At 50.3% G+C, this 24,078-nt stretch overlaps 1 protein-coding gene across 1 annotated transcript in view; it reads left to right on the forward strand.

The window, feature by feature from the left end:
- DCC (DCC netrin 1 receptor) overlaps positions 1-21,570 on the forward strand; it is a gene marked incomplete at both ends in the record, with an annotated part of 309,485 nt that extends 287,915 nt beyond the window's left edge. Inside the window, 6 exons of the mRNA XM_084278967.1 lie at positions 276-502; positions 1,453-1,569; positions 6,732-6,887; positions 11,582-11,794; positions 19,696-19,838; positions 21,481-21,570. Coding sequence (XP_084135093.1) covers positions 276-502; positions 1,453-1,569; positions 6,732-6,887; positions 11,582-11,794; positions 19,696-19,838; positions 21,481-21,570 — 946 coding nt within the window. The remainder of the gene's footprint in view (positions 1-275; positions 503-1,452; positions 1,570-6,731; positions 6,888-11,581; positions 11,795-19,695; positions 19,839-21,480) is intronic.
- Positions 21,571-24,078: the final 2,508 nt, after the last annotated feature.

Below are 24,078 nucleotides of genomic sequence, written 5' to 3' on the forward strand. Positions count from 1 at the left end.
GAATAGAAAAGACTAGAAAAATATATGGATTTGCTTATCCTGCTGAGTCTTGGGTCCATCTCCTGGAGGGAACATCTGTCCTTTGAAGGACACAACCAGATGGGTTCCTTAGAATCACATAGGGGTTGGAAGGGACCTCAAGAGACCATCAGGTCCAACCCCCTGTCAAAGCAGGTTCCCTAGGACAGGGATCAATGAGGAGACATCACCTTGTTGGACTTAGGATGGAGAAAAAGACCTTCCTCCTTGACAGTTTTGATCTTTCTTTGCTTCAGGAAACGTGCAACCCACAGTGCTGGTAAAAGGAAAGGCAGCCAGAAGGACCTGAGACCACCAGATCTGTGGATACACCATGAGGAGATGGAAATGAAGAACATAGAGAAACCAGCTGGGTCAGACCCACAGGGAAGGGACTCACCAATGCAGAGCTGCCAGGACATCACCCCTGTCAGCCACAGCCAGTCAGAAACTCAGCTGGGCAACAAGAGCACCCCACAACCTGGTGAGGGGCTTGGGGAGGGGCAGAACTGGAGATGTTTCAATGTAGATTTGGGGAAATTCAAATCATAGAACCTTGGTTTGAGTTGGAAGGGAGATTTGAAGCTCATCTACTCCAAGCCCCATTCCATGTGCTCCAAGGTTTGGTTGGTTGTTCTTCATAACCAAGGTAGAAATTGGCTTTCAATGAGTTTTGAGGTTGGTTCTTGGTGACCTTAGAGCAGCACATGGAGTGTGTGACACAGGGCAAAGCCTGGCAAGGTCCAAGTGGAGATTAGTCTGGAGAAGAAGAGGCTGAGGGGAACTGAGGGTTTGTGTCAGACCCAGTGTGGCCAGTAGGGCTGGGGAGGGGATTGTGCCCCTGGACTGGGCACTGGGGAGGCTGCAGCTGGAGTGCTGGGTCCAGTTCTGGGCTCCTCAGCATCAGAAGGACATTGAGGTCCTGGAGTGAGTGCAGAGAAGGGCAACCAGGCTGGGGAAGGGGCTGGAGGGTGAATCCTCTGAGGAGCAGCTGAGGGAGCTGGGGGTGTTGAGCCTGGAGCAGAGGAGGCTGAGGGGAGCCCTTCTCCCCACCTCCCCTGCCCTGCCAGGAGGGTGCAGAGAGGTGGGTGATGGTCTCTGCAGCCAGGGGCCAGGAGATGGGACAAGGGGCAATGGGCTCAAGCTGCCCCAGGGCAGGGGCAGCTCAGCTGGGAGGACAAAGTTCTTCCCTGGAAGAGCTGTCAGGGCTGGAACAGGCTGCCCAGAGAGGGGGCTGAGTCCCCACCCCTTGGGGTGTTCCAGGCCAGGTTGGATGGGGCAACCTCATGTAGCTCCAGCCCTGGAGGTTGGTGTCCCTGCCTATGGCAGGGGTTTGGAGCTCTGTGATCCTTGGGGATCCCTTCCAACCCAGCCCATGAGGAGAGACCTTCCTGCACAGCATTCTGAGCTGTTGGGTTTGCTTTATTTTCCTAGGGCCTGAGACAGAAGAGGTTGGGAGCAGCATGTCCACCTTGGAGCGCTCGCTCGCTGCCCGACGAGCCACCCGTGCCAAGCTCATGATCCCCATGGATTCCCAACCAAACAACCCTCGTGAGTACCCAGGAGGGACCTTCCCCCAACCCTCCTTCTGCACCTTGTAGACCATGGTTTCTTCAGATGGGTTTGGTGGCATGGAGCAAGTCTTTTCTCAAGCCAATTAAGTGATTACAGATCATTTACCATTGAAGCAAGTGGAATTAGGTGAGAAAAGAGAGGTGTGGGCAGCAGGTTGAGGTTGGTTCTTCTGCCCCTGTGCTCTGCCCTGGTGAGGCCTCAGTGGGAATAGTGTGTGAGGTGTTGGGCTCCCCAGGTCAAGAAGGACAGGGAGAGGAGACAAAAACAGGCTACAGAGATGATGAGGAGACTGGAGCATCTCTCTCACAAAGAGAAGCTGAGGGATTTGGGGCTTTTAAGGCTGGAGAAGTGAAGCCACAGTGGGGTTGGACTTGATGATCTCTTGGGGTCGCTTCCAACCCCTATAATTCTGTGGGGATTCTGTGATCATCTCAATGGTGATAAATTCTTGAGGGGTGGGGTCAAGAGAATGAGGTGATGGGACAGGACAAGAGGTGATGGGCACAAACTGGACTAGAAGAAGTTCTACCTAACCCTGAGGAGGAGCTTCTTTCCTGGGAGGGTGGCAGAGCCCTGGGCCAGGCTGCCCAGAGCTGGGGCCCAACACAAGGAAGATGTGGGGCTGGTGGAGAGGGGTCAGAAGAGCCATGGGGATGCTCAGAGGGCTGGAGCAGCTCCCCTATGGGGAGAGGCTGAGGGAGCTGGGCTGGGTCAGCCTGGAGAAGAGAAGGCTGTGGGGGGACCTCACTGCAGCCTCCCAGTCCCTGAAGGGACCCCAGGAACAGGAGGGGAATCAGCTTGTTAAAGGGCAGAGACTGGCAGGACAAGGGGGCTGGAGTGAAGCTGGAGGAGGGAAGGGGGAGAGGAGATCTTAGGGGGAAGTTCTGAGGGGCTGGAAGGGGCTGCCCAGAGAGGGGGTGGGTGCCCCATCCCTGGGGGTGTTCAAGGCCAGGTTGGCTGGATCCCTGGGCAACCTTGTGTAGCTCCAGACCTGGAGGTTGGTGTCCCTGCCTGTGGCAGGGGGGTTGGAATCACAGAATCACAGGGGTTGGAAAGGACCTTGAGAGATCATTGGGTCCAACCTCCCTGCCAAAGCAGGTTCCATCATAATGGCAACGGGTCAACATCAAGTCAACATCATCCTGCAGCTTCTGGATACAAGTTCTCTTAAAGATAGTCCTTTTTCTTCCAGTCCAACAATGCATTTTGACAAAAGATGTCCTCTTTTCTCTATATTTATATTTTCAGTGGTATAAATCTAATCTACAGCAGCAACATAGTACAATTGTTTGCAAATAATTAAACTCAGCTTTGTGCAGGCTGAGTTCAGCTTAATATCTTTCTCCCTCCCCTGGAAAACAGAATTGAAGCTTTGTCAGATTAGATGCTTTAATTAACTTCTTTCCCTTTGCCTGCTCCTGAAAGGAATTGTCAGCAGTCAGTGAGAGAAGAAGCAACGTTGGAATTCTGAAGTTAAAAATTAAAACCCCCAAACCCTACATCCTGTTAATTGTTAAACATTGAACCTGGAAGTATTCAAGCTCATCTCATGAAATGGTGTTTGCAGCCTTTGAGAACAAAGGGGGGTGGGTACTGAAGTAGAATGGGCTGGGTTGGGAGGGACCCCAAGGGTCACAGAGCTCCAACCCCCCTGCCACAGGCAGGGCCACCAACCTCCAGGCCTGGAGCTATACAAGGTTGCCCCATCCAACCTGGTCTTGGACACCTCCAGTGATGGGGCACCCACCCCCTCTCTGGGCAGCCTGTTCCAGCCCCTCACCACTCTCTCTGGAAAGAACTTCCCCCTAATTTCTCATCTCCCCCTTCCCTCCTCCAGCTTCACTTCATCCTCCTTGTCCTGCCAAAGAGGAGATGGTTCCCTTTTCCTAAGCATCTCCCAAATAAATGAGATCTGGTTTGGGTGATAGCTTTGATGGCTCTAAAGCTGCTGAAATACAGGCTGCTGTATGGAGAGGAGAGTTTAGAGACTTAAAATAATTGAGGAGGTCTTTGCAGAGCCTTGAAAATCCAGAATCAAAACTCACGAGCCTTGGTGACTCTGAAGAAGGTGTTCTTTCTTGCAATGCTGGGCACACAGGGGATCACTCCTCCAATTAAAGCCAAATTTCTTATATTTCTACCTATTAACTCTACATATTCCTTATCATTTTTAAGAAAAGGCAGGGTTATGCAAATTATCCCCCAGGAAGTTATTTACATTCCCTCCTCCCAGACAGAGCTTGCTCAGTGCCACTCAGAGATGAAGGCTGGACGTCTTCCTCAGCACAAACGAGTTAGGAACCCCTTTTGAGCTGAAAACAAGATATCCTCTTGTCTCTTAATTGGTTGTTAGTCTCATTATTACTCCCCTATCTTCCCTTCCTTTGTCTTTAAGGCTGCTCCACTGTGAGGGTTTAAACTTTGTAGCTGCTCTAACGAACCAGCTCAGACAGCGACAGCCACATCCTACTGAAATCCAAAGCACTCACAGGCATTCTATTCTCAAAACACACACATCCTCCTCCTATTAAAGCTCTATTAATTGATTTTCTCTTAAGCTGCATCACTGACTCAGTATCACATTCAAGTATTGTGCCTGTAACTCCCACTTCACCACAAGGCTGCAGGGGAATCTCTCTCTCAGGCACCTCTGGGGCACCTCCTCCCCACCTTCTTCACTGTCCTTGGTGGCTGCAGACTTTTTTAACACCTTCTCACTCCTTTTTCTGGGGGAAACAAGCAGCTGCTTGTGGTATTTTACACCTAAATGTGATTCCCAGAGGCGTTGGGACTGTCGCTGGCGGGCACGGCCTAGGGCAGCAGCAGGCCCGGCGGTCGGGCCTACAGAAAAGGCCTTGGTGTAGAACCCACCTTCCACCCCTTCCTTCCCCACCCAAAACCCAGCCACACAAAGCTACAACACAGCCTCCTGGGTGCTTGATTTCCAATATAAAACACCCTATTTGCCATTTCTAGTAGCTGCTCTTGTGTGCTGCTTTGTTTTCCCTCCACCACCACCATGATCCAGTCCGTTTTAAATGTAGGAGTGTTTAGGGAGCTCCATGATTCAGTCAGGGGAATTTCAGTTCCCAGTGTCTTAGTAGATCAATATTAAGTGCAAATTCAGTCGCTGACAGGCTGTGACAGAACAGATTTGTTGTCATACCTGCTTGAAATTGCCAAGATTTATTGGAAATGGTTGAGATTAGCTTTACTCCAGCTTCTTTCCAGCAGAGCACAGGGATGAATAGTAATCCTGTCTGATTTTAAAAATGAAAGTGCTAGGCACCTAAAAAGAAATGAAGGAATGGACTGAGGGAAACAAGTTGTTCTTTAATAGGATTCAGTATTTTTCACTGTAGAGGCAGGGTTAGAAATATTGTCAATAAAAAAAATGTCTTAGAGGGACGAAATGAAACGCCTGAAGAGCAGAAATTCTCTTCTAAGAGTTGGTGAATTGAACCCAGACAAATCTAAAGCTCAAATCACCCCTGATGGCCTTTCTTCTGGAAGACAGGCTGAGAGAGTTGGGGTTGTTCAGCCTGGAGAAGACTTTGGGGAGATTTTATAGAGGCCTAAAGGGGCCTACAAGGAAGGGACATTTTAGAAGGGCCTGGAGTGATAAGGTTATGAGGGGGTTTAAATTGGCAAGGGGGGAGATGGAGATTGGATATTAGGAAGAAATTCTTTACTCTTAGTGTGGTGAGGCCCTGGAACAGGTTGTCCAAGGAAAGTGGTGGCTGCCCCCTCCCTGGAGGTGCTCAAGGTTGGATTGGATGGAGCCTTGAGCAGCCTGGGCTGGTGAAGGTGTCCCAACCATGGCAGAGGGGTTGGAATTTAATGGCCTTTGGGGGTCCCTTCCATCCCTAAACATTGTATGAGGTTTTTTTCATCTCTACCCTTGTCTTTTACCTCTGGAAACAGAGGGTTGTCTCTCTTAAACCCACCAAACCCTTCCTAAAGCCTTGGCACTGTCACAGCTTTACGTGTGACCTTGGGCAGGCAGCCCAGTTCACCTCTCACTGTAATGGATGTAGTAGGAGCTGGAAGTAATTGGAATGGCTATCTTAAAGTTTACAGCACTGTTTATAGTTCATGTGTGAAAGGTGTTAGATAAGCCAAACCTTATCAGCAAGGAGCCAAAAAATCTCTGCTTCTTGTTTAGCCAGGCAAAAGTTTCTGGAGATTTTTTTCCAAGTTCTTCCTAAAAGCTCAGGAGAAATTTGTGATTTATGCAGGATTATTATCAACCACTCTTCAAAGATTGACTTGAAAACAAAAGGAATAGCTCCCAGGAAAGCCTGAATTCACTGGGTTTTTGAATCAAAGTTAATTTAATTCAAGAACTCAACTTCAGCTCCAAACTTTCAGCTACTGATTTGTTGGTGCATCTTCCCCCCCAAGTTCTTTACAGGGTTGGACATTCCTGGGTGGGGAAACATGATGGTGCTGTGGTACTGGGGACATCCTGGGCATCAGGGACATTGCTGTGAATCACAGAATCATCAAATGGGTGGGTTGGAAGGGGCCCTAAAGATCACAGAGCTCCAACCCCCCTGCCACAGGCAGGGCCACCAACCTCCAGGCCTGGAGCTACACAAGGTTGCCCAGGGCCTCATCCAACTTGGCCTTGAACACTCCCAGTTCCTCCTCCCCCATGACCCCCAGGTCCTTCTCAGCAGGGGGAAGCCTTCAGATGTGACAGAAGAGTATCAGGAGCACAGAGGCACAGGCAAGGGCAGCAGAGGATCTCTTCAGGCATCAGAAAAGACACCAGGGACAACTGAAACAAGCCCTTAAATTGCTTAATCCTGCCCCTCCTGGCTTGATTTGTCAGGGGGATATAAAGCAGCTCCCAAAGGGTGGCTGAATAGCTGGAACCCAGAGGAAAGAACAAGCTATTTCATTTTCCAGAGAAGTAATTACAAACCACACTTGTAATTATCTGATGGGGACCAAAGAGGCACCTTTCTCTATACAGAGGTGGCTTCTGTGGGTGGAGGAGACTTTTATACCAAGAGGCTGGGAATTTTGCTCCAGAAAAAGGGTTATTTTGGGATCTTCCTGATGTATTTTGGTTTTATTTTATTTTAATTTTTATCAAAACCACTTATTTCATGTCTCTCTTCTCCTTTCAGCTGTTGTCAGTGCCATTCCTGTGCCAACACTAGAAAGTGCCCAGTACCCTGGAATCCTCCCATCTCCTACCTGTGGATACCCACACCCCCAGTTCACCCTCCGACCGGTGCCGTTCCCGACGCTCTCTGTGGACAGGACCTTTGGAGCAGGAAGAAGTCAGTAGAGAATTTTGGGCTTGGAGGGGTTTTTTCTGTTCTTTCCTCTAAAAATGTTTGGAAATAAGTTGTTATTTCTCACTGGGATGTGTAAGTTTTAGCTGGTGTGATGTTTTTTTGGGGGGGAAACTGGGATAAATCCAGTCTGGTGACTGAAACTGGTCTCAGGGCTGCTGCTTCTCCAGCAGTAATTCCAACTTTTTATTGAATTCCTGAAAAGTTACTGTCCTAGAATCATAAATCATAGAATGGGCTGGGTTGGAAGGGACCCCAATGATCACAGAGTGCTAAGCTAAAGCAGATCCCTGAGCACCTCATCTCCCCTCTGTTAAACACCCCCAGGGGTGGGGACTCAGCCCCCTCCCTGGGCAGCCTGTGCCACAGCCCCACAGCTCTGCCAGGGAAGAACTTTGCCCTCCCAGCTGAGCTGCCCCTGCCCTGGGGCAGCTTGAGCCCATTGCCCCTTGTCCCATCTCCTGTCCCCTGGCTGCAGAGACCATCGCCCACCTCTCTGCACCCTCCTGGCAGGGCAGGGGAGGTGGGGAGAAGGGCTCCCCTCAGCCTCCTCTTCTCCAGGCTCAACACCCCCAGCTCCCTCAGCTGCTCCTCACAGGATTCACCCTCCAGCCCCTTCCCCAGCCTGGTTGCCCTTCTCTGCACTCACTCCAGGACCTCAATGTCCTTCTGATGCTGAGGAGCCCAGGACTGGACCCAGCACTCCAGCTGCAGCCTCCCCAGTGCCCAATCCCACCCCAGACCTACTGGCCACACTGGGTCTGACACAAGCCAGGATGCCATTGGCCTTCTTGGCCACACTCTTGCTCAGTGTGGGGTCACCCAACACCCCCAGGTCCTTCTCTGCCTGACAGCTCTCCAGCCAGTCTCCCCCAGCCTGGAGCTGCTGAGGGGTTGTTGTGTCCCATGGGCAGCACTCTGCCCTTGGCCTTGTTAAACCTCATCCCCTTGGGCTCAGCCCATAGGTCCAGCCTGGCCAGATCCCTCTGAAGATCCTCCCCACTCTCAGGCAGATCAACACTTCCTCCCAGCTCAGTGTCATCCCCAAACCCACTGAGGGAACATCCAATCCCTTCATCCAGGTCAGTGATAAAGACATTGAACAAACCTGGACCCAGGACTGAGCCTTGGGGGACATTGATCATTTCACTTGACCAGTTGTGGCTAAGCCTGGAGAAGAAACACCCAGTGATAACTCCTGGGAGACAGAGCTCACCTCATGACTGAGCATCCTATTGATCAAGATGTAGCAACCCCCTGAATAATTCATCCGCCGTGCCGCTGGCGGGGGTGTTGCTCTGCATCCTGTAGCATCCAGAGAATCCTCAAACACCTTCTCTTGCTGCTGAAGGCCTTCTTCATTGACCTGAAGCTTTGAGGGCTGCAACTTATCTTTCTGACAAATGTTCTACTGGAGAAGAAACTAGAAAATGAGAATCAGGCCCCAGCCAGAACGTGAGGAAGGGCTTCAAGTTGGAGCAGAGGGAGTTCCACATCAATCTGGGGAAGAATTTCTTCCCAGTGAGGGTGGTGGAGCACTGGGACAGGCTGCCCAGGGGGTGTGGAGTCTCCTTCTCTGGAGAGATTCCAGCCCCATCTGGATGTCTCCCTGTGTGCCCTGTCCTAGGGACCCTGCTTGGGCAGGGGGTTGGACCTGATGAGCTCTGGAGGTCCCTTCCAACTCCTCTGTGATTATGGTCTCTGGTAGAGTAAGAAGAGACCATGAGGAAACAATCTCAGGTACTGGGGTGGCTACATTCCCACACTGCTCAGGAGAAACAGACTGTGTTCTGCTCCCATCCTAATCACACCTTCACAAGAGGAGAAGTGCTTTACTTCAGGCTTACCCTGAAGAGTACAACTGGTCTACTGGTCTCTCCTTTTGAGGAAGATGTTCACCAGGCCATTGCCCTTATAATCCACACGATGACAACTTGGAGCTGCTGAGAACAAGCTTCTTTTTTTTTTTTTAAAGAAACCATAAATAGATCATTTTCCAGCCTTAAAAAGAACAATTGAAAATCATGTGAAGCAGAACAATAAACCCACAATTCCATGACAAGCTGGAATGAGCTGTAGAGGAGTATTATGGAATGGAGATAACGTGACCTACATGAAGTGTAGAAGGGAGATCCCAAGAGGAATGAGGTGCTGGGTTGGCCTGGGTTGGAAGGGACCCCAAGGATCACACAGTTCCAACCCCAGGGCCACCAGCCTCTCCAGGCCTGGAGCTCCACAAGGTTGCCCAGGGCCCCATCCAGCCTGTTCTTGAACACTTCCACACCCCTGGGTGTGGTAGATGAGGTGCTCAGGGATGTGGTTTAGCACAGGACAGGAGCAGTTGGACTCAATGATCTCAAAGGTCTTTTCCAACCTTGGGATTCTGTGTCTGCTTTACTTGTTTCTCCAAGCAGGTCAAGAGCATCCCAAAAGAGCTGTCCTTAAGGATGTCATGAAAAGTGTTGGGCTCCTGAGGATGTTCAAACATGTTGAAGGACATTTGGAGGCTAAAAGAATCAGAGACTCACCTAGGTTAGAAGAGACACATCGAGTCCAACCATAGAGCATAGACTTTAGCAAAGGTCTTACCAAGGATTAGCTCCAGAAAGCATTGTGACCTCAGATGTGTACCTCAAGAAGACTCAGATACTATCTCCCATCTTCCTTGACTAGGACATGGTGAAGGAAAAGAAGGGCCTGTAGTAGCCCTGAACATCAACTCAGTGGGACACCTTAAATGTGTGAGCAGGGAGTAAGGGTGGGATGAGCTACACTATTTATTGTCCATCCTCTCCCCTGTTACAAATAACCTCAGGATCTCTGGGCTCCTCAAGGAGGATGTCCACCTCCAGAGAAGAAAAGAGAGGGGTCTGCTAGCCAAGGAAGGAGGTAGAAAAGGGTAATGAGGATGTAGAGAGGTGAAATCAAGGAAAAAGAGTCACAGTTGAGTAATCTTGCCCAAATCCTAGATGCTTTTGACCTTGGTCTGCTCCTGTAGTTGGGTTGCTCTCCATGATGTTCAATATTGCCAGGGATCTTTGTGCTGTCACCATAGGAACGAGCAGCTTCAGCTATGGAAACAGAGTCCAAAACCCCCCCCCACACACACACCCTCCTCATTTCCATGCTGCAAAACTGTTTTGCCACTTAGTAGGTTGTAATTACTTAGCTCCTCTGACATTAATTACTCTCAAATGCCTTGAGATTTGACTTGGCTGTGTAATTGCAGGTTATTTGCACAATGAGTTGTGGTTGTTGAAGCAAGCTTTGAATGAAACCAGCTCCTCTGGAGCATTTTAGGTCCCAGTCTAATGACTAATTCTGATAGCTCTGTGTCAGGAAGGTTGTTTTCTTCAGGAAGAGGTTGAGTTTTCTCCTGGATTTGGGTTGCCTGCGACGAGCTGGATGATTAAACCTTGTGCTGTGAGCACATCCTGCCTGCCAGAGATACTGTGGGGCCGTGGGACAACACCAAGAAGCTCAAATTAAAGAAGTTCCTGTTGTGATCAGCTTCCCAGTTTGGTTCTTTCAACTGGTTTTCTCACCATGAGAACTTGCTCCTTGGGGCCAAGGGGCAGGAGATCACAGAATCCCAGTTAGAAGGGCCCTCAAGAGATCATCAGGTCCAACTTCCCTGCCAAAACAGGACAGAATGGGGGAGATGGGCCAGGAGAGGCCACTTTTCAAGTCCAAACAATGCAGTACTCTGTTGCATCCTGGTGTAAACCCCAGCAGTGAGCTTATCTTCAGGACCAAGAGCCAATATTAGGTCCAGAGCTGTGCCATACATCTGGGCAAAGCCTTTGAGATACGTGGATGTGCATCCCACCTCTTCTACCCCTCTTCCTCCTCAGCATCTTCTTCTCTGCACCTGCTCCACAGAAGCTCCTCTGATTTTAGACTACAGGATTAGAAGTTTTGGCTTCTAATGAGTTTAAAGAGGACCTTTTCTTTTGTCTTCAAAGGACTGGTGATGTTAGACAACACTGTGGACCCAACTTGAATGCTCTACAGTCATATTAACGTTGTGATTTGTAGGTTGGGGTACTACATGGGTTTGTGGAGGGTTGAGAAATCAATTCTCCTTGTCTCCACCTTTATTTTCCTTAATTCTACTTTTCTTTCTGTTTTCTGGCATGGAAAGCCCATGACAAAGTGTTGATACCTAAAACTGCTTAAAAGAAACGTTGTAGGACATGGGGAAGTGGTGGTCCCCATCTTCTCTATGAGAAGGTTGACGTGGGGCATCGAAATCTCTGAAGACTTGACTTTGAATATACATTAATAAACCAGCACCCTGCTGCTTTGGCACACTAAATGTGCCAGGAGACACCAGTGCTGGTGTTTTCCAAAAGGAAAACCAGTATGGGTGATGGGTGCTGTGGGAATTCAGGAAGTCCTTCCTTTATCTCCTCCAAAACATCATCCTTGCTTCATTGAAAGAACCACTGAGCTCCAAACGAGCTGCTCTGAGGAACATCTGGTTTTGAATTCATCTGCCAATACTTTTTGGTGGACCTGTTGACTCGTTTCCTTCACCTCCATGGAGGATGAAGGTTCATCTTGTCCCTTCTGCTGCAAATGACCATAAAAGGAGGAAATGGGACATAAAAACCCCCATTGTTGATGTTATGGGTTTAATTTTCCTTTTTTTCTTTTTGCCCTGCTCTGTTTTGTAGCTGTAAACGAAGGTCCAACACCACAGCAACCATCCTTGTTACCACAGACACAACCTGAGCACTCCAACACCGAGGATGCCCCGAGTAGAACCATCCCCACCGCCTGCGTCCGCCCTACTCATCCCCTCCGCAGCTTCGCCAACCCTTTGCTACCTCCTCCCATGAGTGCAATAGAACCCAAAGTCCCTTACACACCACTTCTGTCTCAAACAGGTAAGGGGGGAAGGGGGGGGAAGAAGGACCTGGGACCACTCACCTCAACCATTAGGTTGGGATTTGTGGGGAAAGCAGAGAGAACAAAGCAGTCCCATAGCTTGAAGAAGTGGCCTCACGTGCTCGCGGGATGGGAATGGGGTGTATTGGGTCTGGGTGAACCTAGTGAGGTTCAACAGGGTGAAGTGTCAGGTGTTGGATATGGGCTGGAGGAATCCCAGTATAGACTGGGAGATGAGCTCCTGGAGAGCAGCCCTGCTGAGAAGGACCTGGGGGTGATGGGGGAGGAGGAACTTCCCCTGAGGCAGCTGGGAAGGGCGATGGGATCCTGGGCTCCAGCAGCAGAGGGGTGGCAGCAGGGACAGGGAGGGGATTGTCCCTCTCTGCTCTGCCCTCCTGAGGCCCCAGCTGGAGTCCTGTGCCCAGAGCTGGGGCCCAACACAAGGAAGATGTGGGGCTGGTGGAGAGGGGTCAGAGGAGCCCCGGGGATGCTCAGAGGGCTGGAGCAGCTCCCCTGTGGAGAGAGGCTGAGGGAGCTGGGCTGGGTCAGCCTGGAGAAGAGAAGGCTGTGGGGGGACCTCACTGCAGCCTCCCAGTCCCTGAAGGGAGCAGAGGAACAGGAGGGGAATCAGCTTGTTAAAGGGCAGAGACTGGCAGGACAAGGGGGCTGGAGTGAAGCTGGAGGAGGGAAGGGGGAGAGGAGACCTTAGGGGGAAGTTCTGAGGGGCTGGAAGGGGCTGCCCAGAGAGGCCCCATCCCTGGGGGTGTTCAAGGCCAGGTTGGCTGGATCCCTGGGCAACCTTGTGTAGCTCCAGACCTGGAGGTTGGTGGCCCAGCCATGAATTAAATGAGATGCCAAATGAATCTCTCAGTCCCGTTTCCAGCCTTCAGTTCCGCTGCGCTGACTTGAACCAGCGCCAAGCGCTTGGCTCTTGTTTTGAGACTCAGCTTTTCCTTAATGAAAGGACTATTGATGGATGCTGGAAAAAAAACCCACCAGGAAACCATTCTGATGCCCAACCTGCTTCAAAATTAAATAGTCAGAGTGCAAGGAAGAGAATGAAAATGAACATTAAAAATAAAATACCCTCAAAACAACCCCAAAAAAATGGGCTGTGGAACGGGGCTGCTGGTGAATGAAACTGGTTTCAGGGTGAGATGGAATGGTTGAGGTGGGTAGGCTCCTTCCATGGGGTGCTGACCTTTGGGCTCAGACTTCTCCAGCCTGGTTCCCCACAGAGTCACAAGTCTCCCAGCAAAGCTGCTGTGGGATTAGGTGGTCTCTCCACAGGTTGTAGATGGTCTCTGCTCCCCATCATTCTCCATGGGCTGCAAGGGGACAGTCTGCTCCACCATGGGCTCCTCCACAGGCTGCAGGGGAATCTCTCTGGCAACTGAAGCACCAACTGGGGGGGCAGCAATTCTTCCCCCTCAATTAACTTCCTTCCCTGGCCTTGGTGTCTGGATGGCTTCTAACACCTCACTCCTTTCTCTGGTGGCAAAATGCACCTGCTATTGGGAGTTTTTTCTCCTAAATGTCATTTCCAGAGGTGCTGTGACCATCACTGATGGGCTCAGCTTTGGTCAGCAGCAATTCTGGCCTTGGATTGGCTGATGTTTCCTCTCTGGGGCCTGCAGAGAGCTTCTAGCTGCTTCTTGCAGAAGCCACCCCAGCAGCCCCCCCTTCTCTACCAGCACCCACTGGAAAACTGGGACAGTATGGGCTGTGCTCTGTAGATGTAGCACTGGGATTGTCCTTATAGAATCCCAGACTGGGCTGGGTTGGGAGGGAGCCCAAGGGTCACAGAGCTCCAACCCCCTGCCACAGGCAGGGCCACCAACCTCCAGGCCTGGAGCTCCACAAGGCTGCCCAGGGAACTTGAGTAATGCTGTTTGCCACAATCACTTGTAACTACTACAGCTATTAAGGAGGGGGGGGAAGAAAAGAGGGTTAGAGGCTGGTATCTCCTTGTTGGCTGTTTACCCTCCTCCTTTGACTTGGAGAACCTCCAGTTTGGCTCAGAAAACCTTTGAGATTTCAGCTTTTTCCCTCTTTGTGAGCATCACTTGCTTCTTCCACAGCATATGTTAGGTTGATGTTTGTAAGGAATGAGCAACCAAAACATGGCTGTGTTTTTCCTGGAAGCACCTGCTATCCATCACCAAGTAAATCCAGTTTCTGACAGCAGGCAGAAGGAGAGAAATCCTTATTTGTTGGGAGAAGGGCTGGTGCCAAATAGGGGAGCTGAATTATTTGTTATATGGAATAAGAGTCTGTTTATCTTTATGGAGTGCTGCATTTTACTTTAGGAGGATGCAATTCTACTGGTCTTACTCAAGTGAGTAAGCTGGCTTCACTCAGAAGGATTGGTTGTTCTGGAAGTCAGTCAGAGCTTCCACTTTCACCATTGTAATTAGGGAAAGGACCTCAGGCCATGTTCTTAAGCATGAAGTATCCCAGCAATAAAACTGCCTTTTTATGGGGTAAATAATCTTGTGTAAAGATGTGAACAGGCTGGACCCATGGGCTGAGCCCAAGGGGATGAGGTTCAACAAGGCCAAGGGCAGAGTGCTGCCCATGGGACACAACAACCCCCAGCAGCTCCAGGCTGGGGGAGACTGGCTGGAGAGCTGTCAGGCAGAGAAGGACCTGGGGGTGTTGGGTGACCCCAGACTGAGCAACAGTGTGGCCAAGAAGGCCAATGGCATCCTGGCTTGTGGCAGACCCAGTGTGGCCAGTAGGTCTGGGGTGGGATTGGGCACTGGTGAGGCTGCAGCTGGAGTGCTGGGTCCAGTTCTGGGCTCCTCAGCATCAGAAGGACATTGAGGTCCTGGAGTGAGTCCAGAGAAGGGCAACCAGGCTGGGGAAGGGGCTGGAGGGTGAATCCTCTGAGGAGCAGCTGAGGGAGCTGGGGGTGTTGAGCCTGGAGCAGAGGAGGCTGAGGGGAGACCTTCCTCCCACCTCCCCTGCCCTGCCAGGAGGGTGGTTGAGTCCCCACCCTTGGGTGTGTTTAACAGAGGGGAGATGAGGTGCTCAGGGATCTGGATTAGTAGAGGATGGGAATGGTTGGGCTTGGGTCATTCTGGGATAGAACAGCCCATCTATGAAGTGCTGCTTTTTGCATCGTGTCACCTTTTTCAAGGTCCCATTTCTTTTCTGAGCCCATAAAAAACCTGCTACATTTTTCTATTCCTACTCCAAGAATCATTGGAACATCCACATTCTCATCCTCCTGGAATCAATGACACCCCCCACCTAAAACATCTACTTCCTTGAGCTTGAATTTTTCCTTCCTCTTGCTAAACCACAAGGTCTATCCCAAACCAGCTGTGGGCTGGGAGTTGAGGGGAAGGGTTGGACTGCAGATGAAGTCTTCCAGATGTATTTCTTTGCCTGTTTAGAAAGAAAAACCAAGAAAAACCCTTTTAAAAACCCCAAAATCTTGCATTTTTTAATATGGGATGGCTTGGGAGTACAAGTGAAGAGTGAGGTGGGGGTATTTTAGCAGTAAACATCCCTGCATAAAAATCAGCTGCAGGATATCACCTGGACATTGGTACAAATCCATCCTTCAGCCCAGCTGACCCACAGTCTGCTTTCATTCCTAAATGGGCTGAGAAAGCCTGATAAAAGACAAATGAGCTCCCTGAGGTGGTTTTTCTGTGTGTTGTGTGCGCTGGTTTGTGGTTGTTATTTTCTTCCCCTAAAGCAATTGGAAGAAAAGAAGCAGCAAAACAAGATAAGAGGGAAGGTTTGCAAAGCTGGTGTTAAAAAGCCATGAGCTAAGAGCTGAGTAAATAAAGGATGAAATCAAGGAGGGGGGAAAAGAAACCAGTATATTGGTATTAAGCAGTGAATCCTGGACCATAATAATCTTGAATACTAAGGGTTTGGAGCCTCAGTAGCTGCTGAAATTACAGTGATCCTCAGAAAAGTGAATATAGAAAGAATTCAGAGAATTAGAGAGTGCTTTGGGTTGAAAGGGATCTCAAAGATGATCTAGTTCCAACCCCCTGCTGTGGGCAGGGACACCTTCGCTCAGGTTGTTCAAGGCTCCATCCAACCTGGCCTTGAACATCTTCAGGGATGGGGCTTCCACACCCTCTCTGGGCAGCCCCTTCCAGTGTCTCACCACCTTCAGAGTGAAGTATTTCTTCCTAATGTCTAATCTAACCCTGCTCAGCTTGAGGTCAGGCCACACCTGGAGTGTTGTGGCCAGTTCTGGGCTCCCTGGGATCAACCAGCCAGGGATCTCCTGGACAGAGTCCAGAGGAGGGACAGAGATGCTGAAGGGCCTGGAGCATCTCCCCTGGGAGGAAAGGCTGAGGGACCTGGGGCTGTTCAGCCTGGAGAGAAGAAGCCTGAGAGGGGATCTGATCACTGGGGATCAAGAGCTGAAGGGTGGGACACAGGGGGACATGGGCAGCCCAAATCTGGCTGTCTCTCTACATCTACACAGGGAGTTCCCCCCCAATGTCGGGAAGAACTTCTTCCCAGTGAGGGTGGAGTCTCCTTCTCTGCAGAGATTCAACACCCATGGCCAGGGGGTTGGAACTAGCTGATCTTTGAGGTCTCATCCAACCTAAACCACCCTGTGATTCGATGTTTCTCAGTTGCACTGATGAGTGGCTCTCCTGAAAGAATAAGGATGCTACTCCAGTGAGTTCAGGCTGGGCTGCGGAGAGAGACGGCGGTAGCTGGGATTTGCACTTGGTAGCCATATATTATCTGCCTAACGAGCCACTGAAGTGTTTAATGATCCTGCTGAGAAAATGTGGAACTTCTCAAACAGTAAATCCACGCTGGGGCTGCTCAGGGCTACGCCTGAGCGGTGTTGGCACCGGCGTTGGCACCTCCTGCCTCTGGCGGCCCCTGGGTTCCAAGGTTTCCTTGCGAGACTCCCGCTGAGTTGGGCAGCATTAGAAACCAAAGCGATTTGAATTTAATTAGCAGCTCATTTGCATAAGAACTGTTTGCATAGCGTGTCAATCTCCTCCATCCATAAGTCTCTTGGAGCAGCCTGCTCGGTCTCTTTTTAACGTCCTTCTAGGGGGTTGTAGAGGACTTAACTCTCCTACTCATTACATACTACAGGTATTAACTTGGGGAATGGTCACTGCTCTGAAAGATTTGCTGGAGAACTCAGAAAATGCAGCTACTCCCAAGGAGAAATTTCCTGGCTTCCTTGAAGTTCTGAGCGTTAGGATTTGCCTGTTGCTTTGGCAAAACAAGATGCACAAACTGAACTTAATCACCATTAAGGCTTCTCGTTAACAATATCCAGGAGGGAACATCTGTCTTTGTACCCAAAAGTAGGTCTTTAAGGCCAATTACCAACAATTAATGAGTTATGTATGAGAAACATGATTTGCACCGCGGGATTCAGGGGATTACAAGAGCAACAGGCTCTGCATTTCACATGAGCTCCACCAACACACACACACACACGTGTTTCTTTGGAAAGAAGCTTTTTCTATTAAGAAATGGGAGTGAGAAACCTTCATTTTTCTAAAAATCAAAGCAAATCAAGTCATTATTTCAATGTGTGGTGCTTAGAAGGGCAAATCTTTGGGGAGAGATGTATCTTCTCCCCTTACTCTGAAGGACAGGGAAGTCTGAAGGCCCAGTTGTTAGAGAGGTCTGAAGGCCCAGTTACTAAAGAGGTCTGAGATTTGGGCTCTTGTGTTTCTTGGTGTGGGTGTTTTAAGTGGCTCCCTCTTCCTCTGAGGGAGAAGGAAGTCTGAAGGCCCAGTAATTAAAGAGGTCTGCAGGCCCAGTTAGTAATTAAAGAGCTCTGAAGGCCCAGTTACTAAAGAGGTCTGAGATTCAGGCTCTTGTGTTTCTCAGTGTGGGTGTTTTAGGTGGCTCCAACCACACTTCCCCTCCACCCTCCACCATCACACGCACGTTTCTTTGGAAAGAAGCTTTTTCTATTAAGAAATGGGAGTGAGAAACCTTCATTTTTCTAAAAATCAAAGCAAATCAAGTCATTATTTCAATGTGTGGTGCTTAGAAGGGCGAATCTTTGGGGAGAGATGTATCTTCTCCTCTTACTCTGAGGGACAGGGAGTTCTGAAGGCCCAGTTGTTGAAGAGGTCTGAAGGCCCAGTTATTAAAGAGGTCTGAAGGCCCAGTTCAAGTCTGAAGGCCCAGTTGTTATAGGTCTGAAGGCCCAGTTAGTAATTAAAGAGGTCTGAAGGCCCAGTTAGTAATTACAGAGGTCTGTAGGCCCAGTTATAAAAGATGTCTGCAGGCCCAGTTATTAAAGAGGTCTTTTAGCTATTTAACTGGAGCTGGAAGAGTGACTGTATCTTTATGGTGATCTCTTTTAGCCTGTATTGAGCTTTCACACTCCTGTAGCTTCAGCTAAACGGGAGTTATCTGGGATTCTCAGCCGTACAGAAAGTCTCTCCCCATCTTGAGGCCTTTACTGGAACGTCCTTTTAATGGCCAGGCTGCTGGCAACCTGGATTTCAGGAGGGATTTTGGTTCTCTCCTCTGCCCCATTGTGTTTTCTCAGCTTGAAACTAATTAAAAATGGAAACACGCTTCTTGGAAATGAATCTCAGGCTCTGGTCTCCTGGCTGGAGCTGGGAGAATCCAGGGAGCTGTCAGGACTGCAGTGATTTGGTGGGATTTAGGGAGTGAGAGCCACTGTTGCTCCAGCTGTCTGCCTTTTGACACTCCAAGCAGCGTTGCTCTGGGCTTGGGAGCATCATTTTCATGATACTTTACTGATCTGGAAGAGAAGAGAGGTAATTAGGTGGGGGAACTAGTGATAAGGAAAACAAATGAGTGGTTAAGCTTCAGCTTCAGGGCAAAAGGCAGTTGAGGGTTTTGCCTGGAAGGTGGGGTGGGTTCCTCACCTGAGACCTGGATTTTAAGAGAGAGCTGGTGTGTGTCCCATGTAGATGGAGGCTTCTAGTCCCCTGTGTCTCAGCTCCAGAGCTGGGGGTGTCTTCATACAGACCTTTCCTTAGGACACTCCTTCCACTGTGCACATTTTATGATGGGGAAGGGGGTGGGGTGTGTTCTCAAGACCTATTTTCCTCTCTCTTGGACCCAATTCTGCTGCAATGGCCAATTTACTGAGGCTGATGGCTTTTAATACCACTAATCAGCTCCAGAAATGCTGGCTGAGGGTTATCATCATTATCATGGTGCATATTTCTTCATGGAAACAAGGCAGGGAACTTGCTGAAGGTTATCAGGGAGGAAATATGAAGGGAAAAGGGGATTTATTTAGGATTTGTCTTATAGGAGTCAAATAAGCAGCCTAAAAATTGCTCCCAAAGTCCTGTGGGAGGTGGAATCCTTCAAAGTGTGCCAGAGGGGATCTGCTGTTACCCAGTGGGGATGGATTGGGGGGTGGGGGGAGAGGAATCTGCCAGTCCCTTGGATGTGATGCTCCTTGTCAAGCATCAGCCTGGAGATTGCATGTTTAATGATGCCATTCCCCCAGGAGATCATTCCCCTCCAGCCTGTCCAGCTGCCTTCTGCTCCTCTTAGCTCATTTCTCCATCCAACACAAGATGAAAACTGACACCTCCCTGCTGGGCAGGGACCACCAAGCCCAGGTGTTCATTATTTTCCTGAAGAACCAGGTTTCTAGGGGTTTCTCCCAGGAAAAAACTTCAGTTGCTGTGTGAAAAGTTTGGGAGGAGAATGTTCTTTATCCCAAAGTCATGTCAACAGATCATTGCAACCCTGCTGCAGTTCAAGAGGTTGTAGAAAGGGGGTTGCTGCTGTTCCAGGAGGGAAGTGGTGTCCATCTAGGAAAGAGAACTGTACATGTACAGCTGGAAACACAAGCAGTGCTGGGACAACCCCTTCTTAAGCCATCATTTCACCACCATCCTCTGGTTTTGCTTCTCACCATGCCTTGTATTTCTTCTTCCAGGGCCTAACCTCCCCAAGGCTCAGGTTAAAACAGCATCCCTTGGCTTGGCAGGCAAAGCCAGGTCACCTCTGCTACCTGTCTCGGTACCCACGGCGCCGGAGGTGGCAGAAGAGGGTCACAAGCAGACAGAGGACTCGGCAAATGTAAGAACCTTCTTCCATTTCCTCTCACAAAGCCTCTTCACCAGCAATTTATAATCTCCAATCCCCATTAATCCTTAGATAATGGTCCATCCTTCATTACCTGAGGTCTTCTGCTGTTGCTGATAGCAACATGAGCCATCAATATGCCCTCATGGCCAAGAAGGCCCATGGTATCCTGGGGTGTATTAGAAGGGGGGTGGTTAGGAAGTCAAGAGAGGTCCTTCTCATCCTCTACTCTGCCCTGGTGAGGCCCCACCTGGAATATTGGGTGCAGTTCTGGGCACCTCAGCTCAAGAAGGACATAGAACTCCTTGGAAGAGTCCAGTGAGGGCCACCAAGATGATGGAGGGAGAGGAACACCTTCCACATGAGGAGAGGCTGAGGGAGCTGGGGCTCTTTAGCCTGGAGAAGAGGAGACTGAGGGGTGACCTTATGAATAGGGTGAGAGGCAGGAGGACCAACCCAGGCTCAGGGGTGGCAGCGACAGGACAAGTGGCTGTGGGTGCAGCTGGAGCAGAGGAAGCTCCATGGGAATGTCAGGAGGAACTTTGTCACTTGTGAGGGTGACAGAGCCCTGGGCCAGGCTGCCCAGAGAGGTTGTGGAGTCTCCTTCTCTGGAGACATCCAAACCCCACCTGGATGTGTTCCTGTGGGATTTAGTCTGGCTGCTCCTGCTCTGGCAGGGGGGTTGGACTAGATGATCTCCAGAGGTCCCTTCCAACTCCTGACCTTCTGGGATTCTCTTGGCTTTAATGGACTTTGGTGTGTGTCATACAGGAGCAAATCAAGTAGATTATCCATGGGATAACACACACAGGCTCTCCTGAGCACCCTGAGATACTGGGAGAAGAGAAAGATGGGGAAATTAGAAACATCTTCTCACTCCTCTCATAGAGAAAAGGTCTCATGTCATCCAGAAGATGAAACCATGCAAAATAAACAGGAATTTGGGCAGGAGGAAATACATCCAATCCATTTTCTCCAGCCCTTCTTCTCATCTGTTTGCCCAACAGAGTGTTTTGCTGTGGTTTGTCCAGCATCTTGTAATGCCAGAAGAGATGTGGAATCTCCTCCTGGAGGAGAAAGAGATGGGGAATCTCTTCCATGATAAAATTGCTGGTATGAGGAGGAATTGGATTTCAGGACTTGGGAGTAGAAGAATGGAGAACCTTTTGCTGCAGGTTCTCCATTGACCTCAAAGGATTCTTTTCCTCCAGACCAGTTAGAAGACTCTTCCCAGCCCTCTGTTCCCACTAAAAGGTGGTGGTGGAAGTTCTCAACCACTCACAAGGGCTGAATGAATTGTTGCAACCTGCCCTAGGAGAGGACATGTTTGGATGAGGGTTTGAGGTCTTCATAGCCCCATGTGTGGGATGTAAGGGCAGGAACTGGGCCAACTGGGACTTGGAGAAGGGTCTTTAACATGACTCCAGTGTGGTCAGCCCAGGTTTTCAGTGTTGAGCCCAGTAAGGTTTTGTTCTCCAGTATGTCAACCCATCCTTGAGTGCTCCAGGTCCCTGAGGGTGGGGGACCCAATGGGGTGACCCCAGGAGGTCCTTCCCATGGTGTGAGGGTGGGGGAGAGGTGGGTTCCCATCCCGCTGTCCACTTACCCATGTGTGTTGTGTTTGTTCCCTCTACAGGTTTATGAGCAGGATGATCTGAGTGAACAGATGGCCAGTTTGGAGGGGCTAATGAAGCAACTCAACGCTATCACAGGCTCAGCTTTCTAAGGGCTCTTAATGAAGCGCTAATTAATTCTCCCCGGAGCATTGCAGCATAACCAGGACTTCACACCTACCACCCACCTGCACCACTCCATAAGAAAAAGCATCTTCTTGCTGGTCCTAGTCCTTCAGTGGAAGGAAGATTCCAGCAAAGTCCTACAAGGGAAGCTAAAAAAAAAGAAGACCAAAAAGGGAAGGAGAATGGCAACCTTCAAGGATTCATCCATCTGGCATCTGGAAGAGCAGCGAAGACCAAGGGCATCGTCACCGCGGAGTCGTAGCTGATGCCACCTCCTTGCTCCTTTCCATCTACTAGTCTGTGTAGAGAGCTCAACTTGTCAGGACTAACTCATGTTTTACTCCGTAGAGGTTTGTAGCTCTTTGTCTAGCTCTAGTCTTACCTCATCCAAGGATGGGTTTGCACCCTAGGCCACGGCGCTAAGGAGGAGGCGTTGTAGGTCACTCGGTTGGGGTTGGGGTTGGGGTTGGTTTCTAAACACCCAGAGTGACTAATCCCACCACCAGCAGAGCGAAAAGAAAGGTGGGAGTTCTCCCAAAATGAAGCCAACAAGACTCAAGGTCTTTCCTGGTCTCCATCACTTGTCTCCCATGAGTGGTGGGGATGAGCAAAGTCACTCTGAACCATCCCAGCAGGTGTTTGTAAACTGGGAATGTCAACCAAACCCCAACCTCAACCCAACCAACCTGATAGAACACCCAACCCACGTCTGGTTTGGTGGCTCCTGCTGCCAGCCAGCTTGCAAACAAGAGGATGTCACATGCAGTCTTCTCCAAGGTGTCCTGTCAAAACATGGCTGCCAGTGGGGTGGCCTTTGTGCCACACCACCCCCTGCTGATGTTGGGATGAGCTGGTTGGGCCACCATGAGCTGGAGCAGAGAGGACAAACGGGAGCTGAAGTGTCCCTGAACATTTTGCATCCACCCCACCTCCTCCTCCAGGATGGTTCCAAGCTGAGGACCAATCACAAGGTTGGAGAAGACCTTGAAGATCATGGAGTCCAAACTTCCCTGTCCTGTGCTAAACCAGATCCCTGAGCACCTCATCTCCCCTCTGTTAAACACCCCCAGGGGTGGGGACTCAGCACCCTCCCTGGGCAGCCTGTTCCAGCCCTGATAACTCTTCCAGGGGAAGAACTTTGCCCTCCCAGCTGAGCTGCCCCTGCCCTGGGGCAGCTTGAGCCCATTGCCCCTTGTCCCATCTCCTGGCCCCTGGCTGAAGACACCATCACCCACCTCTCTGCACCCTCCTGGCAGGGCAGGGGAGGTGGGGAGAAGGTCTCTCCTCAGCCTCCTCTTCTCCAGACTTCTCAGACTTCTTCTCAAGACCCATCCATGATAAGCAGAGGATGAGGAGGGGTGGCAGACGCCGGGTGCTTCTAGAAGGACACAAACCTGGAGGAAATAAGGGATTAAATTAATTAGGAGGGGGGGTTCCTATGAGCCTCATCTTTCCTGGGTGAGATGGTGGAGAGCAGCAGGCCACCAGGAACCATGGTTGGGGATTCCCTCTCCTTCTCCTGGCCCTTTGACACCCAACAACTGGCTGAATTGATTCAATTTAGTGTTTACAGACATTTTTAGTGCTAAATTCTCAGCTGCATTCAGCATTAATCCCCTGTTTATGCAGCTAATTTGCATATTTATCAGCTAGGAGGCTCACAAACCCCCGAGAAGAGAGTCACAGATGAATGATTCCATTCAGCTCTGCCTTTGATTTCAAGCTTGAGTGGGTCATCACTTTCAAAGAGCATGGGAAGGAGAGGAGCTTTTACAACCTAAGAGCTCCTTTTGATGAGGGGAGGAATTCAATGGGAATCTCCCAGTAAAAGATTTGGAGTTCAACTGGTGCTGCAACAGGAGGGATGATTCAGAGTCGCTCATGCCAGAGAGGGAAGCAGCTGTTGAGGAGGAAATCAGATGGTTCAGGAGGAGAAACTAAAAGTGGTTGGGAAAAAATGCTCCTTTGGGAAAAAAAAAATCATAGGATCATTAATGAGCTGGGTTGGGAGGGACCCCAAGGGTCCCAGAGCTCCAACCCCCTGCCACAGGCAGGGACACCAACCTCCAGGCCTGGAGCTACACAAGGTTGCCCAGGGAACCTTGGCCTTGAACACCCCCCAGGGATGGGGCACCCACCCCCTCTCTGGGCAGCCCCTTCCAGCACCTCAGAACTTCCCCCTAAGATCTCATCTCCCCCTTCCCTCCTCCAGCTTCACTCCAGCCCCCTTGTCCTGCCAGTCTCTGCCCTTTAACAAGCTGCTTCCCCTCCTGTTCCTCTGCTCCCTTCAGGGACTGGGAGGCTGCAGTGAGGTCCCCCCACAGCCTTCTCTTCCCCAGGCTGCCCCAGCCCAGCTCCCTCAGCCTCTCTCCATAGGGGAGCTGCTCCAGCCCCCTGAGCATCCCCGGGGCTCCTCTGACCCCTCTCCACCAGCCCCACATCTTCCTTGTGTTGGGCCCCAGCTCTGGGCACAGGACTCCAGCTGGGGCCTCAGG

This window comes from Gallinula chloropus, assembly GCF_964237585.1.
Source record: "Gallinula chloropus genome assembly, chromosome: Z".
NCBI classification, from domain to species: Eukaryota; Metazoa; Chordata; class Aves; order Gruiformes; family Rallidae; genus Gallinula; species Gallinula chloropus.